The sequence below is a fragment of the Misgurnus anguillicaudatus genome, chromosome 16 (genome assembly GCF_027580225.2).
Source record: "Misgurnus anguillicaudatus chromosome 16, ASM2758022v2, whole genome shotgun sequence".
NCBI classification, from domain to species: Eukaryota; Metazoa; Chordata; class Actinopteri; order Cypriniformes; family Cobitidae; genus Misgurnus; species Misgurnus anguillicaudatus.
Window position 1 is genome coordinate 30330448 of NC_073352.2, and position 20940 is coordinate 30351387.

The window sequence follows — 20940 nt, forward strand, 5'->3', positions numbered from 1 at the left end:
TGCTTATAAATATACCAGTGGCGATATCTCATAACATGTTTTAATAGTCACGTCGCGATTAAATAAATGATCAATGTCCACATTTAAAAGCTGCGGTGCTTACCTGCAGTTCCACGGTGTTTTCGCGTTCTGATAAGAAATATAGCTCCAGAAAAAAACGAGTGTTTACATTCCTCTTTCCAAGTGTTAATCGTCCACACGATGTGACAAGACATTTCTCCCATTAACTTTAACGTAACATCCAAGAGCGCTGACCTTTGACGGAATAATAACTTCCGATTGGGGATTCACAGACTGATTTATGAGCTAGTGAACTAATGAGACACACGAAGAGTGATTCAAAACGTGATTCACGCGTTTGTGTGTGTCCGTGTGTGGGTGCAGTTTTTCCATTCAGAGATGAGCCTGTTTAGAGGACCTCCATTTACTAGGTGGCGGAATGATACGAAAGGTGAAGCGGTTACTGTGCCGTTATCAGTATAATATTGCACGCCTCTTAGCCAATCAGATTCGAGAACCAGAAAGAACTGTTGTATAAATAAATAAATAAATAAATATATATATATATATACCAGTGGCGGCCGGTGACTACTTTTTTCGAGGACGCTCGATGCGAAGTTTGTCACAACATGTATGTAGCCTGTCATGCGTGTGATTCCTTTTTTCAAAATATGTGTTCTGCGCATCGAGAGATCCTGTGTGCATCACGTCTAAAGTGCATGCGTCTAAAGGGAATATGATAAAAGGGATGCTCAGGTTTGCCAGATACTCGCATAATCTCATGCGTAATCAGAGTTTAGTGTTAAGGGAGTGTCTTGAGTGTATTTGTGAACGTCAGCATCTCTTTTATTAGAAACAGGCAACAAACACATATTTTGAAAACCCAAGCAACACATATGACACTCCGAACACTTATTTTGAATTTGCGCCTCCTCGGATGAGCAGCCACTGTGAGCCGTGTCCTGAGTTAATGACATGTACTTCTGACCCCACATACTAAATTCACATGTTTTCATTTATATTAAATATTTTTATGCATAACATGATCGGGACACAGTAGAAAAAAGTTACTTCCAGTCCCCTAGATTATTTGTTGAACATCATCACAAAACCGTGTTAGCAGATATAAAGCAGACAGTCCACTAATAATCTAATGGCTGGTAGTTGACAAGAAGTAGCAAAGTTATTTTAATTATAGTTAGTAAATTAAAGTTTAAAGTGGACTATTGACATTAAGTGTTATCCACTATGATAATCGTAAAAACATGGCACTGATGACTACAATATTAATGTACCATAGTATTTGCACTATACTATATGCAATCTAAACTATAAACAAGGTGGTTACATTTTAAGTAAAAAAATTAAAATAAAAACATGGTAATAGTTAGTGTTATGCTGTGGTCCTTTATGGTAACACGTTTTCTTTTGTGATTTGATAATTTTATTTGGGAAATGTTCCCTTACTTGCAGTATACAGGCTGAATTTCAATCAGAAGTGACATCCTTACTGAATGCCCTACTAAAGCCCGGCTGAACCAGTTTAATCCGCCTACCCGTTTCATATCCCTATCGTGTTTATATTTATAAATATATAAGTATCTCTCTCAAGGGTTTTTCTCCTTCTAGGAGTTTTCCCACAGGGTTTTTCTCCTAGGGGGGGGTTTCATCCCATGGAGAGTCAGCCAACATTGGCTTAACTTAGCACGTTCCTGTATACGTTACATACAGGAATACATTTTTAAAATATGCATAGTGTCAGAAACTGTCAGCAGTAAGTTTGTTTCATAAATTGATAACAATTCATTATGCTCATTATACTATTGATGCTATTCATTCCTAATTCTTTTTTCCTCCATAAAGGCAGTTTGTTTGCATCAAAAAATTTATATATTGTGAATATATAATTATGTCTTATTTTTACAGATTTTTAAACAATATGCCCAATTTTAAGCCACTGCAATCACAACATACATTTGGCAACATCCAGCAATTCAGTTATGATCAGTGTGAATGGAGCATTAAAGGCAGGGTGCATGATTTGTGAGAAAAAGGGTACCAAAACATACTTGTAGCTAATCAGCAGTAAGGGGCGTGTCTACTAACCGACATCGTTGCCTGGGTTGCGTATGTGTGGGGCGGACCTATCAAAAGAAGGTCCAGATTCTATAGAGACCGAACGCAGTTATGCAAATTTGAAAACCACACCCACCGGGGGGAAAACAATCCCACCGTCTCCATTGACTTTGTATTGAGAGAGGCCGCCTCCTTGTCATTTCTGGCTTATAACAAAAAAATATTAGAATAATGCCTAAAAGCTGCTGTGTGACAAGATGTACAGCTAACAAGCCCAAAAAAAAACAGAAATAAATTTTTATAAGCTGTCGAGCTGTAAAACCCAGCCTTTAAGGAGAAAAAGGTGCATCACCGACTATACGTTTCCCCTTAGTGGGCGCAGTTTAACTAATAGTAGTACTATGAAAAGTTGCCTGTTTCCACTTTTGTGTCTTTAAACGCTCGTTTTTTGGGGTCGACAGCTTATAAAAATTAATTTCTGGGTTTTATGGCTTGTTATCTGTACATTCTGTCACACAGCAGCTTTTAGGCATTATTCTGTTTTTTGTTATAAAATGACAAGGAGGCAGCCTCTCGCAATACAAAGTCAATGGAGACGGATGCATTGTTTAGGTGATTTTAAATGTCAACATTGGCTTTCAGAGATCGTGCACCCCGCCTTTAAGCTTAAGCCCAGGGTAAAAAATCAAAATGTAACAATACGCACAACCGGCGCAACGTCATAGAATGTCTCTGAACAGGTTCACGCCCACTTTTGGGGGAAATCAGACTAGGCCTTCCATTGGCTTCCATTCAAAATAGCGGAACAAAGCAACCTTCGTACACAGCCGGCAGGCCTAAATAACTTATGAAATCACTCAGATTAAACATGTTGAGTAATTATCTGTCCACCCTGCCGGCCATGGAGCGTGAAAGATGCATTGACATATTTAGTTTGGTCGGTGTGGAGACGTGTCTCTTTCATTCTCCCGGCGTCGGATTTGTGTGGCAGCGCTCCCTATTGGCCGGAGGTGTCTTGCCCGGACATTTGCTCGTGCCTCGTCGAGTCAACAGGGAAGCAAGTGAATGATTTTACTTCGTATTTGAAAGTTACTTAGTATTTATTGGCTTTATATTTAGAGTAATGAGTGCACTTTTCCGTCGAGTCATACAACTAACTGGCTTAGCGATATTTCCAGCAATCACTGGATGGCGTTGTTACATAAAATTTGACGCTGTGAGAATGAAAGGAACATGTTTTTATATTGACCAAATTAAATGTGTTAATGTATCTTTCGGGCTCTATGGCAGGAAGGGTGGACAGATAAATACTCAACATGTTTAATCTGAGTGATTTCATAAGTTATTTACGCCTGCCGGCTGTGTAAAAATGTTGCTTTGTTCCGCTATTTTGAATGGAGGCCAATGGAGGGGCTGCTTTTTTATCCCCCAAAAGGGGGCGGGGACGAAATTTACAGTCAAGTTCCCGGATGTGCCGGTAGTCCGTATAAAGGAATCTCATTTGTTTTTTTCCAGGTGTGCCACGCATGTCCCAAAAAGTAAAACCAAAACATTTCAACCCCCCCCCCTATGATTGGCTACAGTCTAGGTCAAAGTCCACGCACTCTCCACACAAACTTAAAAATCAAATTACACATCAAATATTTTTTCCCAATGATTGTTTCCATTATTTTTGTTATTTCTTATCATGTTGATGTATTTTTTATAGGTTTGGTTTTAAGCTATAGTCATTATGCTATTAAGAAGGGGTGTGACGACTTGATTTGTTTTTTTGTTTTTTGTTTTACAGTGGAAGCCTATGGAGCCACATTATCCATGTTTTTTACAGTCTGTTTTTTTCTTATCCAATTTGTAATCTGGATTTTGACAAAAAACCTCTGAAGGTTAAGAGGAGCTCTTCACATTTACAAACATCACCAAGAAAGTAAACTGACAGAGACATTTAATTTAATATTTCCCATGTCATATTCCATAATGTCTTTTGTGTGTGGAGAGTAATATGTGACTCAGGGCTTAGTTTGGACTGGGTACATTTCATCCGAGCTTTCTCTCTAAGAAGGATCCATATCATATACCCAAGTGCTTATTACACCCTGCTTGGCTGCTTCACAGAATGGCTGTCTGTAGCCCCCAGGCAAAACATCCACTAAAAGAAATTGTATTATCTTCACCCGATACCACGCTAAGACTGTGGTATCCACGCGACCACCCACTCTACCTAAAACCCCTGGGACAGGTGTTGATGCGAGCCGAATTGTATTTGCCATCAAAATTGCATTACTCTTGATGGGGGGCTGACGTTGGATGGTACAATTTCAAAACAACATTTGCATAAGCATTTGTATTTGTTATGGCAAAGATAAGCTTTTGAACAGAGATTTCTTGAGCTGATGCACGTAAAAATGTAAAGGGCAACTTTTATAAATAGCTGATAAACGTTGTCGCAGCTGTAAACGCAATTTATTGGTTGCGAGTTGTGTTAGGGGGAGGGCCTTTCTTATTCTAGAGAGCACATGATTGGACGAAAATCTGTGTGATGCAGTGTATTCTTCCTTTTTCCCGGAAGAGAATAAAATATTTACATTTGTAAGTTGTGATAAGTTAATTCTGCCTTAGTAGACAGCTGCCTGTGTAGACAATTGAGTTTTTGAGACGGAGCTAATCTGTAGTCTTTTCTCTCGGTCAGGCCGACACCGCAAGTCATTTAATTCTTCAAAACAGATATCATGCCTGTCCTCACCTATCAGCCCTTAGCAAACATCAAGAGGTGAAGAGGGGTTTTTGACATTCAATTTAATTAAATGGGAATCAAAGCGGCACAAAGGATTAGATGGCCATCGAGTCCTTAGATGACACTGTCTTGACATTGAGGGAAATACAGAAAGGTTTCTTACAGCATTTGTAAAGGTGATAAATAAAATAAAAATCTGTCCGTATTTACTTAACCTTTTAGAACACAAAAGGTTTTTTGACCGCTCTGAAAGTATGTTGTCAAGCTAAAAGTAAAGGCATTATTATAAATACACCATATATGGCTCGTGTGCATCCATCATACCTTCTGATGTCATATGATAGCTTGACTCATATGTGCTTAAAGGGAAATTCCGCCCTAAAACGGAATTTAGGGTGTTTTTTCATTGTTAACGAGTCAAACTTTCATTTAAAAGCATATTTATGACTAAAGAGCAACATTTAAGATATTTAAGATGTTCGTTTTCTGGTAAACTGGCCTTTGAATGGGAGCGAACAGGGCACGTCGCATGAGCGCACAAAATCTCCACCTCTACAACACCAAGAAGGCTCGACACAACGTGATACTTTACTCGAAGTATCACGTGGGTCTCTACACATGAACGCGAGCATTGAGAACATTGTTTGTGTACACAGATTTTAGTAAAAGCGAAAAGTTTGGAACAACTTACCGTGCTGTTAAACTGCGTCCCGCCGCCATCTTGCCAGTCATGAGCAATCGATCTCAGAATGCGACATAAGGAGGAAGGAGAGTAAAGATGGATAGCTCCTAAAGCATAGTTCCATATAAATGCACGGATAATTTGTTGTTTTGTCTCAAGTGAAAAACAATATTGACCCTGTAGTTGAAAAAGTAGCGTCCTATGGAGTCCATTCAATCGCATTCTGAAATCGATTGCTCATGACTGGCAATATGGCGGCGGGACGCAGTTTAACAGCACGGTAAGTTGTTCCAAACTTTTCGCTTTTACTAAAATCTGTGTACACAAACAATGTTCTCAATGCTCGCGTTCATGTGTAGAGACCCACGTGATACTTCGAGTAAAGTATCACGTTGTGTCGAGCCTTCTTAGTGTTGTAAAAATAGAGATTTTGTGCACTCATGCGACATGCCCTATTCACTCCCATTCAAAGCCAGTTTACCAGAAAACGAACATCTTAAATATCTTAAATGTTGCTCTTCAGTCATAAATATGCTTTTAAATGAAAGTTTGACTCGTTAACAACGAAAAAACACCCTAAATTCCGTTTTAGGGCGGAATTTCCCTTTAAGCATATGAAAATCATCACGATCGGCCACGAGAAACCAGCGGTTCGGCGTCACTGATGTCAAAACTGGAAACATATTCGGATATACATAAAGCATGTGAGATTTGCGAGTAGCTGTAGAGGGGAACACTTTCAGTGAATAGTAATTTACATGTCAGTCTTTTTCTCTAACACAAACCCATCAAATGCCAACTACAGAAGTTGCATGGCGTATATTTATGTCAAAGTTTTTTGTAATTTAAACTTGACTGCTCCTGGTTAAGGATGTCATGGTTGTGAATTTTTGCTGACGGTTAATTGTCTAATAAATTGTGACTATTATGACGATTAATTGTCTATTTTATTGCTTTGACATTTAATTCTCATAATTTTTTTCTTTGTTATGAAATAATTTTCACACGTTGTGATTATTTATATATTATATACTAATTATATTCTATATTAATACACATAACACATATTTAAAGTAATCTGATACTGTCTCGTGTTTACATGCGCTGCTGCTCCCCCTTGTGTTTTTTAGAGAGATGTGCAATCATTGCGGTGATCTGAAATTATCGCGATGAGACAATTATTTAATCAATTATCAATATGATTGAGGACGATCGGATGCAAATATGGATCGTATTGAAGGGGGTGGTCTATTCTGATCTGTGATCCAATCAGCAGGAGAAAAGTATGCATGTAAATGCGTGAATTGTAGTATTTTTCTAAATCGGATGCAAAAATACCTTGTGCACATGCGCATAAGAATTGTGCTCCAAGTTCACGTGTTATATTTACCTCTTATATTACATTCTCGTCACAGAAACATGCGATAGCAAGGCAATAGCATCACGCATTATTAAGGTAGCATTAATGAGGTCACGCGATTTACTAAATTCTGCAGCGTGTGTACTTTTAAAACATTAGGCTACTTAAAGTAATAAAATGGCGTTGTGCCTTTTGAAAAGTGTGTTTTCATTACCTGAAAACTTCTTAAGAACAACTGTTTTGACTTTTATCCATAGATAAAGCGTGAACTCAACGAGAGATGCTGTCCGCAGCGTAGCGTTGCCAAGTCCTCTGCTTTTTTTCGAATTTAGATTTGGGCTATTGTTTTTTTCTGCGGGTTAAAGATTAAATTATTTTGTTGCTTAGTTATTGGTATTTGAGCTGTGAATAATCATTGGGGAGCTTTTGGGCTAGTTTTGAACGTTCATTCGGATGGTTTTGATACGTGGATGTGGCAACCCTGGCTGTGCGCTTGCGTAGATGTTCGGTTCGGAATATATAGAATGTACATGTAAACGAACATTTTAATCAGATTGCAATGTTTAGGGCGCATGTAAACTCTATCGTCGAACCTTCAATCATAGTACATACAGTCGGATTCACAAAATTGTATGCATGTAAACATAGCCATTGTGACAGCCCTACTCCTGGTCACTGCTTGTTTGGGGAAGTATGGTTAAGGATATAAGTTGTAGCAAATGTTTTCAAGTGAACTATAAGGTGAATGTGAAGCTGAGCGATATTTATTCAGAATATTTATAAGCGCCACACTGAGATGATTCACAATTAAATCACAGGGTGCTTTGATCACCGGATCAGACACAAATGTTCGTCCTTTAGACATTATTTAAAAGCGAGAAGGTCTCCTGCTCAGATTTCTGCTGATGTTTGTTCTGTGTGCTTTTTTGGTGTTTAATCACTTTATCGCACACAGATATCAAAACCGCACAGCCTCTCGAGGCAATTACTAAGTGTTACATTTCAGATTAACAGATTTCCTTGCCACAGGCTGCTCTTGATCAAACTTTTCCAATCAAACATTGAATAAATCATATAAAACCAACTTAATCAATAAGCCTTGAGGAAAATGCAACATAAGTGCTAAGATTGATTGGCATAACACACCAAATTACTGTAAAAGTCAGCACTTCTGTGTTGTTTAGCACACTAAAAACACACACAAAAATGCATATCCAAAACATGCTTAAATTTCTATATTGAAAATTATAGTCCTTAATGCTGATTGGTTAAAGAGTATGTGCTTAAATTGATATTTCACCCCTCAATGAAAATTATTTTATTTTTCTTTAAAAAAAAAATGATGGTAAGCAGACAGTTGAAGGTACCCACTGACTTCCATAGTAGGAAAAACAAACACTATGAGAGTCAAAGGGTTCGGTCAACTGTGTGCTTTCCATCAATAATCATTTTTAAAATTGGAAAATAAATACATTTTGTGTGGTCAAAATGAAAATTCTTTTCATTTTCTTTAAAAAAAAAATGATGGTAGACAGACAGTTGAAGGTACCTATTGGTTTTCATAGTAGGAAAAACAAACACTATGGGGGTCAAAGGGAACTATACCTTTAAAGGCAAAACAATGGTTCTGCCACAAAAATGCCATAGTTAAACTGTTTACTGTGCTTAATATGTGATAAAATTGGTTCGGCTATACAGTGGTTTTATCTTGAATGAAACCTTGGTTCTCCTTATCCGTTTAAATGTATATATAAATATATATATATCCCAAGGGTTTTTCCCTCCTAGGACTTTTTTTACTTCCCCGGCTAAAAAGTCCGGGTTTTTTTTCTCCTAGGGGGTTTTTCAACCCGGGGAGGCAGCCTTCTTGGGCTTAACTTAGCACCGTCTTCTCTACGTTACATTAGTAATACGCTCGCTTATAATGTTGATTCATAGCCGCAGCAAATTTAGCTGCTTGTGCTATCGTGTATTATGTTGTGCTATCTGTCGATTTTCTGTGCTTTTTACTGCTTCTATTAATGTAAAGCTGCTTTGAAACAATCACCAATTGTGAAAAGTGCTATATAAATAAAATTGAATTTAATTAAATTTTTCTAACTGGTTTGTGTGATAAGACACTTAAGGCTCCATTATATTGTAACCATATCCAATACCTAACAAAAAAAGAAGCTTCGATATATCAGCCAATAATTGGTATCGGTTGATAAAAAAAAATTCAGCTATTGGCCGTTAGTTTAAAAACAGCCAATAGTCATGGCCGATATATCCTGTCAATCAAAATGCAATAAATTTGAGTCCTGTGTATAGAAAATGAAAAAAAAATCACTGTTTGAATTTTCAATATTAATGATCATTATTTGAATAAATAACATTTAGAAAATGTAATCTTCAGAATCTAATTAATGCAAAGTAATATAACCACCAAACTATCGGTATCGGCAGATATCAGTCTGAATAATCTGCTATCGGTGGAAAATGTAATATCGCGCATCTCAAAAAAATCCAAATATTTTTACTGAACAACACCGAAGCTGAACTCACATGCAATGCGCACATATGCCTTTTGGCTCTTCTGGGTTCCCGTAGTGCTCCAGGCCACACACTGACACCAGTAATCCTCCAGGCCGAAGATCTTCTCCACCTGCTGTCTGGAGATGTCAATCTTCACCTGCATCACCGGCAGCCCTGGGACAAAACCAGACACAGCAAACACGCTCAGCTCAAAGGTCCAAACATATCACCGCTGACAGAGAGACCTGATCAGAGGTCAGTCTGTCTGCTGCCCCTTGGTAATTTCCAGTTAATTTGTGGCAGCGTGATTGCCAGAAGTGTGCAGCTCATCACAATGATGCAAACCTTTGGCAACTATGGACGGTAAACGTGGACACTTCTACAAATAGTCATGTGGTGAACTATCATTACTTTTATGCAGTGATGGCAAACCTGCGGCAATAATGGACAATTCATCATACTCCAGCAGCTGCCTAACTTTTCATGGAAGTGTAAAAGTTAACTTTGTGCAAGAGCTGCAAACTTTTGCAAAAAAAATCACAGCAATTTGCAATGACATAGTATTTAAAAAAAAAAAGGACTGTGGCTTGGTTAAAGGTACAGTTTGTAATTTTTACTATTAAAAGTTGCTTAACAACAACAATGATGTAGCTTGATGATAAAAATGCCATTAGTAAGCATTTGAACAGGTATAAATTTGCACATTTTTTTTAACACTCTGGGGTCCAAAAACGTGGTGCTGCATTTTGACCTGTTTTCTTTTCATTAAAGCAAAATCAACTTAAAGGTGCAGTATGTAACATTTATAAGGATTTTCTTGACAGAAATGCAATTAAATCTACATAACTATATTATCAGCGATAAAGACCTTACATAATGAACTTTATGTGTTTATTACCTAAGAATGAGACATTTTTATCTACATACACCGCAGGTCTCCTTACATGGAAGTCGCCATTTTGTGCCGCCATGTTTTTACGGTGCGTTTTGGCACTACTGCATTTTGTCTTAAACAACATGTTTGTCCTGTGGCAGCTACCGTAGCTTCTCTATGCGTTTCGGTGAACGGTGGACTGATCTCACTGCTAGATGCCACTATAATCTACACACTACACCTTTAAACACTCCATCATTAGTAATCATACGCTTACGTGTTATACATCATTTGAAAAGTAAAGGGTCTTCTTTAATTTGTGTACATTCACAATAACAACAAATCTTTGTTTTATTGTCAAGTGCGCATTCAGACATCACTGTCTCTCAAAACACGTTACAAAAATTATTTAAAACGAATACTTGTTGCACAAACATGATACACATATCCAAAGAAAGCCTGAAATGTCTACTTTTAAACAAACTAATTATAGCCGAAAACAAATATTGTCTGTTTATATATTCTGTATTGAAGTAAAGAGAGTACTGTTTTTCCTGGCTGACATCATTATCTGTAATGAGGTCACGCCCACAGGCGGAACCCGCCATTCATTTGGTAATGACTAGGCGAACAGTTCAAAAAGTGACAAACAAAGCATCAAGTTTAATCAGATTTAAAGACTTTTACTGCATGTTTGGATGATAAATATTACACACACACACACACACACACACACACACGCACGTAAGGAAGATCTTTAGTTATGTCCGGACAATGAGGAAGAGTAAAGAAGCGTTCATCTTTAACGTTACCTCAGAAGAACAATGAAAGACCGACTGGAGGAGGATAATATTACTGAAGTCATTTATATATTTGCTATCACGTAATATGCTCATGGCTTGTGCAGTTTAGCCTACACGTGCGACCACAGCAGACTACACACTTCGGATTAAGATTTGTTTACAAACTCAAACATTGTTCAAATGTAAGTGGACGCATGGAAACGAAATATATGAGACACTGTGCTAAATCTGGATGGAGGGATAACAGAAAGTACTGTCTTGTGGCTGTTGTAAACATGCTATATAAATAATGTGAACTTGACCTTTGCTGGCAGTTTTTTTTATTTTATTTGAAAAAATCGTACATATTGGTCGTGATATTTATAAAGTACTGACACATGATTAATAGACAACATCACAATCATTACTTCCTAAATACAAGAAGTTTGCGGCAAGCAAAACCAGGTTTTGTTTTCTCAAATCCCAACCTCTAATATGATGTCTTGGGTGGATTAATAAATAAACAGATATAAATATTAATGTGAGCTTTCAGTGGGAGATATTTTTCCTGGTTCTTCAATATATGCCCTCCATTCTGAAATGAGCAGCTGAGGATTATCCTAACTATCCTCTATCAAGGGTATCTTCTGAAAATAAAAATTCAAAGGGGACAAGAAAAAAGCAATAATTTGTCAGACAAATACGGCTGTACAATCATCCAACAAAATGATTTATTTTCAGCTGACAATTATGAATGAACATCATCAGAGTCATCCGACACCAACAACAGAATATGTGTAACGCATAATGAAGCTTGTTTTGAGAATGGGGCTGGAGGTTGGACAAAGATCATTTTTCTTTTCTTTATCTTCCCAGATACGAAAGCATGACCTTGAAGATGTCCACATCCCCCTCAACATATCCACCTTCCATCTAATTTCTCACATGATCTCCTTTTCTCCCACCCAAGCCTGATTATCCCTCCATCCAACCCAGTTTATCACTTTCACTCCCTTTTTTGCTTTCTTATATCTAATTTGCATTCTTACAAACAAGGACTGGGTTTCAAAATCTAGCACGACATACATTTTGAATCGATACATCATATGTGCATTTAATCTTAACAATATCTTACGCAGTCGATATTAAAGATATAAATTTTTACAAAATGTTCTTTACATTAACAGTAAATCACAAAAAATTACTTTAACTGGATTTTCACAGCACGGTCACATACGTCAAACATATTTCTGCATAATAAACTATTTTGGGGCATCATCTGTACATTTTAATCGAAGCTACTTTAACTCCAACCCCAAAAATCCTTAGCAATGCAGCTTGCTTGCTTCCGAAACGCTGATTTCTGCAGTACCAACACGACCGGTCGAGCGTTTAATATCATAACAGGCGTTAAACAACTCCAATAACTGCATTCTGCATTTAGTCATGGTGCGGTCAGCCGGCACAAATAAATGCAGCATCTTTTCAAATCTTCCTGGCCATTTGGGTTCTTGCTCCGACCTGTCTGTCACGAATCAATGTACATCACATCCATCACCGCTTGGCAGAGAGTCTCTGAGAGGAGAGCGTGGAGAGCGTGTTTCTCACTATCTTGGCAGACATTATGAGCACATGCAATTACTGTTAGATTTAAACCGGCCTCCAGTGTAACTCAGAGCGTCAACATCAAAAACGGACCTCTAACAATCTCTCTCCCCTCCGACACCACGTCTGGACTTTAATCCTTGCTGATGGCTCCAAACACTTTTGCAACGGGTCAGAAATATATGCTTCGATGCGCAAATCTCTGTAATCCAGACAAAAATAAGCACGTTCTAAATTGCGTTTAATTGCATCGCTCTCGCTGTGTTTCATTCAAATTACGCGTAACCAATTTGATATCAGCCGCGGCTGCTATATGTGACCAATGAAAGGATGGATTTTTTTTAGGGAATGTAATTATCGTTTCGCATTAAAACGTAAAATACAATCAATGGAAACGGGCGTAGTCGAGAAACCGTCAGAGGAAAAGCTATCTTAAGCACTGATTGTTTTATTAATTGGTTTTTGTTTCTTTTAACCGCAATTACCCAGATTTCTGACCTCACGCTCTCTCTCCGTGCTTTGCGGCAAACCGCCGAGCCCGCCGCGCTCGCTTTTGTGAACCTGCCAAACGGCCTATACTGTTTCTCAGGCATGAAAATTCACTTTTCCTGCATGACAGATTTAGCTGCATGATAGGCCATGATAATACCGTAATGCTGATTTGTATAATTAGTAATTAACCGCGTATGAAGTCATTGACTGAGAACACCATTAAAATCTTCACCCGTGGGCCCTTGAGCGAGGTCGCTGCGGCAGCCCTCCCTTCGGGGTCCGAGGGGTCACGCGGCTATAAAATAATTGACTCGTAGACTCTGTGTCACACGCGAGCACCTGCTTCCAGTACACAGACAGAGGAAATGATTTTAATATGAAGACACATTTATTAGTAGCTCAAAGACAAAAAGGCCTGCAGTGATTGAATCATAATTCTGAGTTATTGCTCCTTGCTTTGGCTGTGTTTTGTGTTTCCATTTTCAATACATGCGGCATATCTTCAAAATTAATTGTTAAAAATTCATGAGCCATCTCATTTTTTCATGTTGACATCTAACAAATTATTAAAAACAGACATTTCATGCAATGACTGGGACTCTATGATGCATTTTTCATAGCGGATCAAAAGTTCAACCAATTCCCAAGCATTATTAGAATGTTTAATGTTCTTGCGTTTAGAAAAGAAGAAATGCAAAATGGCTCTCAAGACACATTTAAAGTGAGAAAGTGTTTCAATTCAATTGAAATGTTACAATACCTTCAATCTACTGTAAAGACAATTTTAAGTGATTCATTAGGAGCCTGTGTTTGAACCCCTCACATGTGAAAGATCAGGCCTGAGAACTTGCAATATAATCCGTTCTTTAGAGAGAAGTTTCCACCTCCAGGATCATGGTAGGATTTTAAGATGAAATCCAGGGATATGATATCATCCTTATCCAATATCATCCTTTTCCCTTCCATACCATTCCTCACCTTCTCATAGGGGCTGTTTACACAACAATGTTTTCTTGCTTTCTCTCTTTACACCATTTCAGCACCTATGGCTATATTCATGGCAAGAACCGGTTAATCCATACACAAGTTTATTCATGCACAGGTTAGGGAGGGGAAATTTAGTTTCTCCAATTTACCCAGTTGCTTGTTTTTGGCCTGTGGGAGGAAACCGGAGTACCCAGAGTAAACCCACGCTGACACAGGGAAAACATACAAACTCCAAACAGAAAGGCCACCTAGCCAGAGCTCGAATTGGGAACCTTCTTGCTGTGAGACAACAGTGCTACCCAACGAGCCACTGTGCTGCCCCCAACAACATTTTCAACCATAAACAGAAACGTTTGTATGCGCTGTGCTGTTCGTTTACATAACATTATTGTTTTGTGGTCCTGAAAATGCAAACTTTTGAAGACGGGTTTCAAAGTGTAAGTTTTTGAAAATTATGTGCCGTTTTGGGAAAAGTTACTTTTAAAAGTAATGCTTTACAATATTAAGTTACTTCCAAAAAAAGTAACTAATTGCGTTAGTTACTTTTCAAGAAAAGTAATGCTTACATTACCCTTTAGTTACATTTGTGTTACTTTTCTTGGCTGAGGCTTGAATTTAAAATATTACTAATCACCTACAAAGCCTTAAATGGCCTAGCACCCCCGTGTATTAAAGAATTACTATCAGAATACAATCCACCACGTAAACTGCGATCACAAAATTCTGGTCACTTAATTATCCCTAGAATATCAAAAGTGTCTAAAGGTGGTAGATCCTTTTCCTTCTTAGCCCCTAAGCTCTGGACTGATTTACCAAACAATGTTCGAGTATCAGACACAGTCGATCAATTTAAGGCTAAACTTAAGACATTCTTCTTTAACAAAGCATTCACATAAAATGTCCAGTAAATGCACTTATCCCGTAATAGTTATTTTGTCTAGAACAAAGCACTCACATACCTCATATGGGTAATATACTAGTGCCGCAATAGGTAGCCAGTCTGGAACCGAGCTGATTTAAACCACAATACTGTATGACATTTGCATTACATGCGAACGGCCCCTACGCTAATAGAACTCTGTTTTTCTCTCCCTGTCTCGTCCTCGACCCCGAGGACAATGAGACAAACAGACCCGGTTCTTGCTGCTGTGAAGGTCATCACACCACTGATCTACTGGCTGCTCAATGTGATGCCCAGCCGATACGCGACCAACGACCACCGGCTGAACCAGTTTAATCCGCTTACCCGCTTCCTATCTCTACCGTGTTTATATATATATATATATATATATATATATAAATATACATGAATTTTCCCGAGGGTTTTTGTCCTCCTAGGAGTTTTTCCCACTGGGTTTTCTCCTAGGGGTTTTTTCGTCCCAGGGAGAGTCAGCCAACTTTGGCTTAACTTAGCACTTTATACATTACATTATTACTACGCTCGCTTCTACGGTTTATCCTTAGCCGCTATATTCTACTTCTTATATTATCTATTGATTTTCTGTGTTCTCCCCTACATCTACTCATGTAAAGCTGCTTTGCAACAAGAAACAATTGTGAAAAGCGCTATATAAATAAAATTGAATTGAATTGATCTCTTTCAGGGGTTACTTTACTCGTTACTTCATAAAGCAATATTATTACGTAATGCACATTACTTGTAATGCGTTACCTCAACACTGATTATGTGTAAACTACGTAAATGCAACGGTGATGTCATGTGCATGTCTATAGGTATATGCGAGTATAACCGAAACAACAATGGCAGCTAACAGGACTGTGTTCGTGCTGTTCAAGATACTACGTTTATTAACGCTTATCTAGTCTTGCGCAGCTTCCTACTGAAGGTCTGGGAACCCTGACAGCTTTGAATGGCCAAGTACCGCCCAAGAGGCCATATGACTGACACGTAAAGCAACCAATCACGTTTCGCTTTGTGCTGCATCATGTTTAAGGACTTGGAGATGTCGACAAAATAACAGACCGGTGTGCACCCATCATTCATGAACGTCTCTAAAGTTTATAACAACAATGGCAAACACATTAAATTACCTTGCAATGTGGCATTTATACGATCTTGATGAAGCATATTGTCACTGATGTAAATATGAAAGCTTTCTTCCTCGATCAGACGGCTTTGGGTAGTTTTCGGGCGGACAGCTAAAGATCGTGACACACACATCTTGCGAAAATCCTGTATAATTCAACCAATCAGAGGACAACTTTGAAATTTCATGTTTCCAGACAAATGGTCTGAGGCTACGACTAACGTTAATATAGTAATTCTTTGTACAGCACCTTGGGCAGCATTGTGCTGTAATATTTGTGCTTTATAACTAAACTAAACTAAACTATCCAACAAAATTTACAAAATGTTTGCGTTTTATAGTCCAGGGTCATTTCATTGTCCATCTATACGAAACTGCTTAAAGGCTCTCTAAGTGAATCTGTGCAACGTCATTTTTTGTTGATGTTTGAACTGTTTTCAAACAAACGGAGCGTAGCTAACTCCTCCCCCTCCCTCTCCTTTCCGTGCTTTTATGAACGCGCCCAGCCCCCACCCCCAAATCCTTCTTGTCGTTTATTGGCTTGAACACTTTGTTATGTTTCGTGGTGCTAGGTTTGGCCACTGTGTATAGAATAATGCATACTTCGATAAATGCATGTAGTGTTTCTTTACAAAGTATCGTCACCAACTACTGTCCTAGCACAGGTAATACAGCAGATTTAGTTGACTTTGTGGATCTGTGTAAAAGTGGACCATTTTGACAGTGAAATTTTTCAAAAATACAAGGAAAATGTCATGTAATTGTAGTTTCTGCAAATGATGACAATTGCAAGCATCTGTATTCTGTCTGCACAAGCAACAACATTTTTGCGTAGATGTTCTCCTTGACTAGATGGCAATGAGATGCATTATTCAAGAATGGTATCTATTCAAATGCAAGTGTTACAAATAACTTTTTTTGCTAAAAAGCAGCATTAAGAAGTTTCAAATAAAGACCACGTGTGTAAGTCTGAGCGTGTTTTCTCCCCCCAAAACACAGACAAGTCAACATCGCTGTTTTTATTCTCACGAGAGTCGATGCGAGGGCTTGTCTGGGGAAGAGACTTTATTTTCTTCATTCACTCTTGTTTTTGCTGCGGGTGACCTCAATTCCACGGAGGTCATTTGCTTATCAAAGGCTCAGCCTGAAAGTGGCAGGTTGGAGTATGTTTTCATTGTAACCAAGGAAATTCAATTAGGCTGAATCTAGACCACGAGGAGCTAAGATTCATCAATGGTAGCAGAGATTAAGGGGGAAATGACTTACACTATGAAGACCCACAACTATCAGTCAGAAGGTCAGCGTCTGCCCGTCACCAGCGACAAGGCTTCTTTCTCTCTATTGCCTTTGCACTGAATGCAGTCGCTCTCCAATGCTTTCAACCTTAAAGATAATTGCTTTCATCACCTGTATAGACACGGCGGTGGCGATAACGATGTTTATCATTAGCGTTGAATTAGAGAGGCAAATACACATTTAAAACGCATTAGTGTTTTGAACTGTGTTGAATAATGTAATGTTTACCATGTTATTTGACAAACAAATCACTCTCATTCATTGAATTACGCTATTTTCATTACCCGTTATCGGTTCTGGTCGTCTGAGCCCCGAAACAACCGTCAAAGCCGGAGAGGTAAACAAACGCACGCAACGCAAACAACATCATTAAAACTGTGACTATCCAACTCTTGACTATCATATTGTATGTATCTGTAGCTTAGTTGCAAGAGCATTGCATCAGCAACGTAAGGAGATGAGTTCGATTCCAGGAAAAAACGTAATGATACAATTTAAGTCAAAAGCATCTGCCTAATTCATATGTAAATATATAAATGCTTGCTTAGATTCAGGGGCGGCTTCCCGGACAGGGATTCAACTTGTCATAGAGTATATATGAAGAGTTTGATTCCAAAACGCAATAAATTCATTTTAACTAATTTCGGAAAAAAAATGTTTTTTATACCAAGATTAAAAACCAAAATTTTCTGTTACAAACACATAGCATCTTTAGGTTATAAAAACATAAAAAATTCAAATCCATCATTTGATTTTCAAAAATGTATTATAAAAATTTTTTTTCCACAAAATGCAATAAATTTATTGAATATATATAAATGTGCATTCATATTTGCCAAGTTATATTCATTTAGTAGTGGTATACACTGATTCAAAAAATAAACATTAATGGCATTAATCAAAACACTTATTTTGTCATATTAAGAACACTGTCATTGCTGCGGTTATACTTGGGATGTCGTCGCTTAACATTTTTCACAGCGATCAGCCACAGGTTTATCAATGCCATTAAAGTATTATTTATTTATTTATTTTTTTGATCACGATGTACAAGATGAGGAAAACTAGGAGTCCGTGTATTCAATGCACCGCCATTGTTTGTTTACAATGCGTGGAATGGTGCGCTGTGATTGGTTAAGCGGATTTATTGCATTCTGCAGAAAAGGAGGAGTGGCATTTATTGCGTTTTGGGAAAAAGGGAGAAAACATGACAGAATAACACGGCAGATATTGCATTTTGCGTAAAATTAAGAATTTACTTTGAAATACTGACCTGATACAATACTGATTTTGGCAGTAACTCATAAAAAAGGCGTTTATTGCGTTTTGGAACCAAACTTTTCTTATAGACTAAAATAAATGTAAGAGCTGTCCAAACTGAAAACAACTTGCACTGACATATCTTAAAATACATCAGTGGCTTTTATTTTTCCTCAAAATGCACACAAGTAATGGTTTAAGTAAGACATTTTGTTAAAACTAGTTATATTTCCTAATTAAACTACGGCCTAGTCTTGGTTTAAGCTAATCTTTGTCTGGGAAACCACCCCTCAATGTTTAAGTTTATCATGACTCTCAGAAAGCCACATTTTTGACTAAGGGTCTGCGTGATACTGATCCAAATTCAGTGGTGGGGTGTGTATTGTACACCTAGGCCTTTAGTGATTTAATCCACCGTGGTTATGATGCCACAGCTATATAAACCATCAATATTATACAGAAACGCAGTATAACAGGCTATTGCATCAGAGACATCTCATGAAGCGAGAATGAATTCCATGTATCTTCAGATTCCCATCTGCAATCGCGGACAATCAAATATCTTTTCTTATCCGCGATCGTGGGTGTCTCGTACAAAATGCCCATTGCTTAACTGTAATAACTTCATATTCCCATCCGTGATTGCAGGTGTCTCGTGTCAAATACCATTCATAAAAAATTGAAGTTTATATTTTTCTTTTTTTTAAACACTAAATCTAATAACACACATGTTTTACTTTTCAAAATGAGTGTTGGTCCATCACATGTGTATATTTTATCATGGATTCTTAATGAAGGATGAAGCTGAATGTGTGGCCCATGTGTGCCATCAGGGACTATGAGTCAGTGAACGACTGTCTCTTCCTACCCTAATAAGATACTGTAATCCTCAGTTTACTTCAGTGAGCAGCGGCCTGTGAAGAAGAGAAGAGAAGGCGGACTGTTCACGGGCCACATTAAATCCATCAGCCACCGAGCGGCACATCCGGAGACCCCCAACGTGCGCCGATGAATGCTTTCGGGTCAAGGCTCGGCTCAAGGATTTGTGTTATTAAAGGTTTCTTCTGAAGATCTAATTTGATTGAATCGTCTATTTGCTACTGTGAATGCTTCATTCAAGGCCCCCACCAGCGCCTTCTCTTCTATTATAGACTTTTTAAGGTCGGTGACCCAGCATGTGGCTGCGGCACCAATCAATTCAGTCTGGTTCGGGCCAATGCCAGATCAAGGTGAAATTTCTTTACAACAACTGACGCACGCTAGTCAATCCGTCAACGACTCGGGGACTCCGAAGTGTGCCGTGACATGGAAAGCGAATGAGGGTGATTACGGGCAACACTGTGATTTTATGTCGACTTTTATTTGACTGATATTAAATTAAATGCTAAGCGTCTGTAACCATGAGTTTCTCGATCTGACTGTTATGTAATGGAGCATGCAAACAAATCAGTTCGCTCTTGCCTATAAAGTACTTGTGTTTCTTTTACGTAACGTTCTTATGTAAGATTATTCAACAAGATGGTGGTAAAGGGTACCGAAAGTGTAATTTGTCACCTGTCCGCCGATTGATTTTTTTTTTCATTTCTTTTGGAATGAGAACGCTCTCATCTGTACATAGCACGATATTGGGATGTCAATGTTTATTGTGGTTAGTTATTGGACTTTAATGCCAAATTGCCCTTGGGAGTCGGTGTGCAGTGATCATGTAGTCATTTTAACACACAGAGAGAGAGAGTTTTAATTGAAGGAATGCGTTCACACATCTGATAACATACTAATTTACGCTGTATAAATAATTTTCTCTAAGCAATGTGCGGATTTTGATTAATGTCACATAAAAGAAATTAAAACAACTTTAGAATAATCAACTTTAACGACACTATCTCATTGCATTTTTTTTTACATATTTTACGAGGTGGCTAATTCCTAATAATTCGTACAATCACATTCATACATTTTTGTACGATTTGCTTTTGCTCAGTGACGTTTGGGTTACGGTTGGGGACTTGGGGTTTAGTTTTTGTTTTATTATAATCGTATGTTTTTGTATAATTCACTTTGTACGAATTCACACAAATTAGCCAACTCGTAAAATACGTACACAGTAAAAATATGCAGCATTTTTAACAAATCAAGACAAATGTTTATGTTTAAAGGAGAGGTTTAACGGTATATGCATTCTGACTTATTAACACAGTTTAAGAGTTGGTTTCCTCAAGTTTTTTTTGAATAT

The 20940-nt window shown here is 38.0% G+C and overlaps 1 protein-coding gene across 5 annotated transcripts in view; it reads right to left on the reverse strand.

Annotated features, from left to right (window-relative positions):
* unc5a (unc-5 netrin receptor A) overlaps nt 1–20940 on the reverse strand; it is a 294167-nt gene that overhangs the window by 97998 nt on the left and 175229 nt on the right. For all 5 annotated transcript variants that reach the window (XM_055179088.2, XM_055179086.2, XM_055179084.2 and 2 more), the window contains exon 3: nt 9394–9537. In XM_055179088.2, coding sequence (XP_055035063.1) covers nt 9394–9526 — 133 coding nt within the window. In that variant the 5' untranslated portion in view covers nt 9527–9537. The remainder of the gene's footprint in view (nt 1–9393; nt 9538–20940) is intronic.